The sequence below is a fragment of the Rhamphochromis sp. 'chilingali' genome (genome assembly GCF_963969265.1).
Source record: "Rhamphochromis sp. 'chilingali' genome assembly, chromosome: 10".
In the NCBI taxonomy this organism is placed as follows: Eukaryota; Metazoa; Chordata; class Actinopteri; order Cichliformes; family Cichlidae; genus Rhamphochromis; species Rhamphochromis sp. 'chilingali'.
This window is the reverse complement of record NC_137937.1, coordinates 17,729,504-17,738,137: the sequence shown is the minus strand read 5'-3', so window position 1 is coordinate 17,738,137 and position 8,634 is coordinate 17,729,504. Positions and strand designations below refer to the sequence as shown.

The following is an 8,634-nucleotide window of genomic DNA, read 5'->3' as shown; positions in this document are numbered from 1 at the left end:
AGTGCTTTCCAGGCAATTGCATGTAAATTGAAATTTCAATAAATAAGACTTAAATGGACGAGCATAATAAAAATGAAAGCCTAGCAAAAATTACAACGATGATAACCAGTTTAAAACTTATTATGGGATAAAATTATAAAGAAATTCAGAAAATAATGGAAAAAAACAAACAAACTTACAGATACATACACAGATAAAATCTAACAAAGGAAACGTCAAGATAAATCGAAACTTGGATTTTGGAGTGTATGATTTTGTTAAATTGTTAGAAAGTGTGGCCACCAGAAGGAAGCCACTGAACTGCAACAGACCCTTTATTGGCCTCTAGTCTTTGTGTGAAAATAAAAAAAGGAAATGAAGTAATATAAGTAGCATAAAAAAATATGTTCTAATATAATGTATGCGCATCTGAATATGAACTTATCTCTGTGCTAGTAAATGTTTCAACTAAACCTTTTAAAGAGTAACAACCTATCAAGAGACACATGACTACACTTTCTTGGAAATGCCTGGCATAAACAAGTGTCTGATGACTCTACTATAAAACCCAGTGACCGCAGACAAGAAGCAGGTTTTTTCTTTTTTAATATAGTGGCAAAATCACAACAACAGTTGCCTCAAGGCACTTTCTATTGTAAGATAAAGACCCCACAAAAGAAAATGGAAAACTCGAATTATCATGGTTGTAGCAAAGACAACATGGAGGTAAAATTCACAACAAATCATTGGCTTACTCACTGTTCACCTGCAGGCACATACTCCTGAACAAAAACAAATAATTAAGTGAATGCCAGCCTTAAAGCAGCACCTTTTCCATTCCACTTGCAAACTAGTTATCATCATCAGCTATGTGCTGTCTTTTCTTTGTTTCATTAGTACAGTATGAAAAACTCAATTTCTTATGCAACTATGAGTTCTCTCATGTGACAACAGCTGTAAGGCCTCATGCTGTCCTGCTAATTGACCAACAAGAAGCTCAGCACCCACCAAAGGCACACACATGTGGTAACCAATTTTCTCGTCTCTTATCTTGGCTTTCAGAATTTTACACTGATGTCTGTTTTCCAAACCCAACTGAAGATTCATTAGCCCATACTCCCAAGAGCTATTTTTGAGGTGTGACTTACTATTAACATTTAGTTCATTCATTTTCTCAGTATCCAGTTGAGCTTCTACGGTTGTTCATTTTGGTGAGGATAAAGAGACGTATACGATGGAGGTGGTTCTTCCTGCTGAAACTGAGGCAGAGCAGTAGATCCTGGATATTGTACTGGGGGTGATGAAAACGCTGGAGCTGAGAACTCATATGGTGGGGCACCTTGTGGCCACTGGTTAAAGGAAGTAAAGTCGCTGTAGCTTGGAGCCCCAGCTGTCCCAGGTGGGTAAGGCCCCAGAGCCTCCCCAGGCTGAAAGGCAGCAAAACTGGGAGGAACGATGGCCAGTGGAAACACAACCTCTGGATCAGTGGCAAAACTAATGTCCACATACACCTAGGAAACATGTCAGTAATAGATTAGTAAACATCTGAATCAAAGTGCAACATATGAAGCTACTGATTCAGTTATTTGTCATAAATAATTTATATGTTATTATTCAAATTTTATGCAGCATTTTGCAATAGTAGTAGTTTAATTAGGTGTTCTGCAGTAATTTTTTGTATACATTTTTTAAGAGTTTAGGACACGTATTTTACGTGTCTATTACTTACCTGAAAATGTTTACAAACAGATGAAGTTTAATTTCTAAGGTAATACTATATAAAAGAACTATGACTTTGTTTCATACCTTGATGTAATATTCCACTGAGATGATTTCACAGTTATGGAGAATGATGACATCAACGGGAATCTTCACTTGGCAAGAGACACTTTCCTCTGAGTTTGGATTTATATTGTCCCCGACCTTTTTAAATAAAGTTTTCTCACTGGACGTAGAAGAGCAACCAGCACGGTACACTATTCTCTCCTGGAGTTTGAATTTGGGCTTCATGTCCTTGGAGGAAGAGTTGCAGATTTTGGTGGCAACAGATAAAGTTTCACCTGACAAAAGCAAATATTATAAGTAAACTGCATTGTTAAATGTATTTACATTAGATTTTGCAAATTGCAAACAATTTACCTGGAAAACAGACTGTTCTGTTAATAGTAGCAGACATTTGGACCTGTCCCTTGGAGAGACCACTCATCTTTTTACTCACTGTACTAGATTGTGGACACTATAACAAAACATACAGACAAACATTTTCCAACACAACTTAATGCCTCACTGAATTGCATTTTTAAAGGTTACAATACACTTTTCCAAGTATAAAATTTCTAATAAACCATTGCAGTGTTTGCCATTACTTGAACAGTGTGTAGAAATGCCTTAGAAACAAACTTGATCTCTTTTTGTACTGTAGAAGGCCATCGCCAGCTCCTGGATATCTTTGCTTCAACCATGTAGACAACTTTTCCATGGCATCCTGTAAAGGATGATGGCATGTTCCTATAAAACAGAACCATGGTATAATGCATTTGTTTGTAAAGGCAAGTTATGACACAGTATTGATACTTGCAGCCAGAAATTCCCACTTACCCCTCTGGGATTTTAAGCCTGAACTTAAAATAATGGACCCCTTGGGGAAGTGAAGTGCCTGCAGGAGAAATGTGATTAAACTTTTGAGAAACTCTTGAGTGGTAGGCTCTTAAATGCAACTGCTGCTTTCCAAGATCTGCATCAAGCCTAGTTACAAACTAGAAGATATATTTGATAAAGAACTTCACTGTAAAAAGTCTAGACTTGAATCACGTTCAGTAAAACTAAAAGAAAATGCAGACAACTTTAAACTCACCTTTGAAACTCGAGTGCTTTTTTTATATTCCTGTTTTAAACTTTGCATTAAATGTATTTTTTTAAGAATGGCATTGGTTTACTTTTGTCTGTTTCATTTAACTGCACATCAGATTAAATTAAATATTACAATGCTTTTGGTTCTTTTTTATTTATTTTTTTTTTCTGCTTGTGACATTTTAAGGTTTTTATATGGCAGACATACTGAATGATCATAGGTAGGCAATGATAACTAATAATAGCTGCATTTTACTTTGGGGAGATTTTCATTTAATCTATGTGATGTTTAATGTTTCTCCTATCAGCAAAAGATCATCTGGAAGAAGGGAAGTTGGGACAAATCCCTGGAAGGGCTGTATCAGGAATGGTATCCAGTATAAAAATCTGTCAAATCAAATATGTGGATACCTCTGCTGTTGTAACTCCTGTGGTAGCTTATGGCCATACTAACTTGTATACCTCAAACAGAACTGACTGAAGCATCAGTAGTTATATCTTACTTTTTCTACAGTTAATCAATACTCATGTCTGTATGCACTGTTATTCCTGTTGTTTTTGCACACACTTTTCTAATTATTCTTAACTTCACAGAAAACTCTTTAAAAAAAAAAGCAGGGATCTCTAAAATGCATGTATCACCATAGTGTCTTTAATATTATCTCTGCACGTGTAACATGTTTTATTTTCAAGCCAGTCTGCTAGTTTCTAGCTAGAAGACCATGACAACCATGGATGTAACCAGCCCGGTAACCTGGCCATTACCAGGTCAGTAATATTTTTTTACTCCCCCAAAAAAAGATTGGCACCTATCAGTGTCTGACACTGAAGATGACTTTAACTTTGAAAAGACTCTATGGGAATTCTGCAATATTATAATCTATCCCACAGTGCCTGTGACTGGGTTGTGTTTAGTGAGTTAGGATAATGCAAGACTCACAAGGAATGATAACTGAGAAGAGAGAATCAGAGGTACAGTGGGACCAGAGCCAATGTGAAAGTAGCATTTTGCTTTGAGCAATTTAAATTTCAAAAGAAGGACGAATTCCATTCTTTATTTAGTTGTATATACTCAAAAACGCCAATGCAGGTATTTACACAGTTACTCCTGCAAAAAACGAAGCTATAGAAAATGTGCTTTGAGGTTTTTATAATTTCTGGTTGAAGACTACTATAACTCTATGATATACGGTCTTATGACTTTACTTTTAAGAGCTGTAGCCTTATAGGAAGTAGCTCTATCAAGCAAAGGGTGTCCAGTGTTGATTGGTTTATTAGCTGATCTAATTAAATGTAAATAATGTTATCTCTGGATGGTAGTGCATGAGATTTGCCTTCTTGTTGAGATGAACCCTTGTAACGGATTGAATAAAAATATATTTGGTGTCTCTGTATGTCTCTGTATCAATAAAGCCATGCAAAACATCGGAATATGCTGCTATATATCGTTCCCCGCCACCTGGTTAATAGTTTGGCAAAGTATAAAAACTGACAGAAACAGAGTCGAGAAGCACACGGCAGAAGTGTATAGACGTGGCAATAAATAGTGCAGCCTAAGGGGGAAAGTACCATTTATAAACACATGAGGTGATCAAGGAGTGTAACAAGAGAGGGAACCCTCAAACAGTTGCGACAGAAGTATAAAAGAGGGTCGAATTCAAACTGGTCACAAGACACGGAAGACAAATAACAGACAAAACAGGAAGGGAGACGCAGGGAAAGGCAGGCGTGAATAGTTTGACACAAGAGGATTCAAGAGAGGATACGCAAACAATTAAGAGAATTACAGTCTAAAATAACAAAACATTCGAAGTGTGGTGAAATGGTTAAAACATCCGTCTTTCGCGCGCACAATTCTAGCTAAATCATAAATCCATCCGCTTTGGGGACTCCTTGGGGAATGACAGCAGATTAAAGCACCGTCCTTTATGGAACTAAGAACTAAAATTTTAATGAAAATTGAATAGTAGATGACAACCAAACTAGAAGCGCAAGAACGGAATTATCATAATATACAAGGATTACATGAATAAAACTAAAAGAAACCAATGATCATAACAAACTCAGTATATTGCCATGAGGAGTGAAATGGCAAAATAACGTGATTTCCAAGTTCTAAATAAATAAACCTACCTTTAGCATTTTCTGCAACTAAGAGTTCCTTCACCTTGAAATATCTCCTATGATCACTGTACGATCTCTCGTCATCTCCACTTCCTTCAGACCAGTGTACGTTTGCGTCTCCTTTGGCCTTTACAGAAACACTTTTGACTTTGATGGCTTTTGTCAGGCTGAAACTAACTGTTCCAACTATAGTATCTCCTTCAGAAAAAGTATCGCTTTCGTCGATTGTTCCGTAAGTCACATTAAAGTCCTTTATCGGAGACATTTCTGAGCTGTCGGCGAAATGCTTTTCTCAGCACTGACGAGCAGATCCAATGGGCGTGACAGGAGGCTCCGCCTATAGAGTGACGTCGTGGGCTTTTTTTTTTTTTTTTTAATTTGACATAGTACCAAAAAGTGTGAGACATTTATTACAACAGCTCTTTAGACAATAAATTTAGCTTATGCACCATAATGACCAACTAGACATATTACTGGGATTTGCACAGTTTAAGATAGCTACTTAATATTGTTCACTAAGTCTTTACCAAAGTCACAGTTTATTCACAGATTTTATTTACATTTACTAATCTGAGAAACACTGACATGTTGCAAATGCTTTTTGGGATCCATAACTAAACTAAATGCTGTTTGAAGAACGACTTTCAGCTTTTCAACCCTTGTAACAGTAGCACCTCATTCAAACTCCTTTTGATCAAAAGAAGTAGCCTGCTATGTTTGGGTGGGCAGCTAAAAACTCTGGATGCAAGTTTCCAAATGGTGGTGTTACGCAACAGAAAAACAACAGTGCCATGTATCATGGCATGTAACTGATGGCAACAACAGTGCTAAGCACAGAACCACCGTGCTTCCCTCTGCTGCCTTTGCTACTAGCTTTTGACTGAAGGGATAGCTGGGCAGTCCATTTAAACTAGTTAAACCAGTGGTTTAACTGGTAAAACTAACTTTGACGCCAAGTTAGTTTTAGCTCATAGCTAAACTCTTTTTTTTTTCATAAGTTCTACGAACTAACTAGAATTTACCATGTACTACCATCAAAACCAGTTCTATGGTCTCCTGCACTTTCGCCTAAATTACCTGATGTTTTTCTTTTTAAAAAATGCAGTAATTTGTCCGCCACAAACTGTCCCACCAGTTTTCATTTATCATATCCTGTCTTTCCACGTTCAAAGTTCTAGGTTCAAATCTCTTGATCAGATAAGATCTTTCTGTGTCGATTTCCGAAGTCCAGCTGCATACTTATTGCCTACACGTGTACTTCATCTTTGACTACATGATAGCAAGGACAGGCTCCAGCCCCAGCCATTGAATTGCAAAAGACGCTAAGAAAATTGATGGTTGCTCTTATAAACTCTTGCACAAAGACCCCCTCCCACACAATAAGATGGAGATTCAAGGAGGGGTCCCGTGTCTATAAGTCACAGTGGATGACTGCGCTTTGGGGTCCTTAGGGAGTAGTATAGCGCTATATAAATACACGCCATTTACCATTTATATAAACAAAACAACATGAGTCAGAATTTCTATGTCTTGTCAAATCACAGTGGTTTGCTTTTAACAGGAAGACTGGCTGTATTCTATGATCAGAGAAAATTGCTCAAAAATGCACCAAACCAAATTAGATGCTGTGGCTAAAAGGAAGGGCATTGTAATCAAATCACCAGGCTCCAGCTGAAAGAGATCAGGTTGCAGCTGAATAAAGGCATGTGGGTATGTTGCATCCTGTAGCACATTTTGCATACATTTTATTTTATAATCAATCTGTGGAATATACGAGGCACAGGTACACGCACACGCAGGTTGTTATTGCCAAGTTCCACATTTATTCACACGTTTCACAGGTTTATGCTTTTCACATAGACTGACAGCTCGTTCCCAGCTGACGTGTGTCGTTTTTTCCTCTCGCCACCGCTCTCCGTCTCACTATAAAACAGGGGAGGGAAAACCATTGTCAGTCCATAATCACCATCAGCTGTTCTTACCGGCGTCTCCCGTACCGCCCCGTTGAGCCCACTGCACCACTCCTCCCCTGCAGCCGCGCCCGGGGCCCCGCCTCCGCCACACAATCATTGTCTAAAAATTTGTTTCACAATAGTAAGAAAAAAATTCAGCTCACAAAAGCTTTTCAAAATATTCTTTCTTTATCATTTATCCAAGTGAATGGGAAAGGGGATAGTCACAGCTCTCTTCCAATAAAGAGTTATGTCCTGGTCACAACCACCGATTCAATCATAAACTTAAACGAAATGAAGAAATACCCATAATTTAACCCATAATTACCTCTATATTAACACATATATATGTTTTTGTTACTGCAACATTGTAATCAAGGTGGTTTTAAACTACCGCATGTTAAAATGTGTTATGGAGTCTGACAGCTGCTGATAAGAATGACCTGTGGTAGCGCTCTTTCCTACACTGTGGGTGTAAAAGTCTACTGCTGAATGAGCTGCTCAGTGCTCATAAGGTCTCATGCAGAGGGTAGGAGGTGTTGTGGAATGTAAGGAATGTAAACATTTGTTTTGAATCCATTTTAATTCAGCCATATTGAATTTAGGTTTACAAATGCCCTTAAATCATGGAAACAGACACAATATTAGCACAAAGCTACACATTCAGCTACATTTTTTTTTGAAAATTCCAACAAAGGACAACAGCAGCAAATGCAAAAAGAAGACAAATGAAGACAGCTGTGTTACGTACAGTAACACCGAGTGTGCATGTAGTGTGCTCTCTCCTGTGATGTGGGTGCCAGGTCTTTCTTATGGCTTCATTAAACAATTGATACTGTTATAAGGGTAAAGAGCTGAACTGTCTCTCAATAGGCCAGCGTTCTCAATCTCTAAGACGTCACTGGGCAGCAATTTAAATGATTATGACACAGTCAAACCAAACCTTACCTGTTTCCATACAGCAGTGGTTCTTAAACTTTTTACATCATTCCCCACATGGCAGGAATAAATATTTTCATGCCCCCACCTAAACAAAACAATGACAGAAAAGCCTAGCTGCAAATTTATTAGATAATAAGCTCTTTCACAATGAATCCTTCAGTTATTTTTTTAAACAAACAATATGTCTGTGAAGGTTCTCAGTCATCCAGGTCATCGTAGTCAAAGGAGCTTGCAAAGAAAAGCGTCTGGACTTCTTTAAGTTACTTGAAGGCGTTTCACCTCTCACCCGAGAAGCTTCTTCAGTTCTAAGGTCAAATGGTGGAGAGTCCCAGATATAAACCTAGTGGGAGTAGCCCCCCACAGAGGGACAAAAGGACCCCCTGATGATCCTCTAATCGCCTGAGCCAAGGTGTGAAACTGGGTGTGGGTCCCAATCAGCCAGAGTTTCGGGTGAGTTCATTGTGAAACCTGGCCCCACCTTATCATGCGAATTCCTGAGTTAAACAAACAACTTTCATTTCAAACAACTATTTGTAACTTTTGTCACTAGACTGCTTCATGAGTCTGCACTACTTCTTCAAAAAAGCAACAAGTTAAACAGAATGTGAACATTGCCAAACACGGAAAAATAAAGTTCAATCTTAGTCTTATAAAAAAAATAAGTCCAGAAACTTGTGAAGAGAGATGAAAATGTATATAATTTACTGAGAGTTTAATACTATTCAGTGGTTGCGGTGAGCCTGTTGTTGACTGCAAAGCTGTGGCGGGGCATGGGATGTGGCACGGC

The 8,634-nt window shown here is 38.1% G+C and overlaps 1 protein-coding gene across 2 annotated transcripts; it reads right to left on the bottom strand.

The window, feature by feature from the left end:
* Window positions 1–396: 396 nt before the first annotated feature.
* LOC308403618 (arrestin domain-containing protein 3-like) lies at window positions 397–5,261 on the bottom strand. 2 transcript variants are annotated; one of them, XM_080893198.1, is made up of 6 exons: window positions 4,963–5,261; window positions 2,578–2,635; window positions 2,325–2,487; window positions 2,119–2,215; window positions 1,786–2,039; window positions 397–1,490 (listed from the first exon to the last, which is right to left on the bottom strand). In XM_080893198.1, exons 1-6 carry the CDS (start codon window positions 5,216–5,218, stop codon window positions 1,173–1,175), a joined length of 1,146 nt encoding a protein of 381 aa, XP_080749324.1. In that variant the 5' UTR covers window positions 5,219–5,261; the 3' UTR covers window positions 397–1,172. The 2 variants fall into 2 exon arrangements, with proteins under 2 accessions (XP_080749324.1, XP_080749325.1); XM_080893199.1 differs by having other exon boundaries at window positions 2,346–2,487.
* Window positions 5,262–8,634: the final 3,373 nt, after the last annotated feature.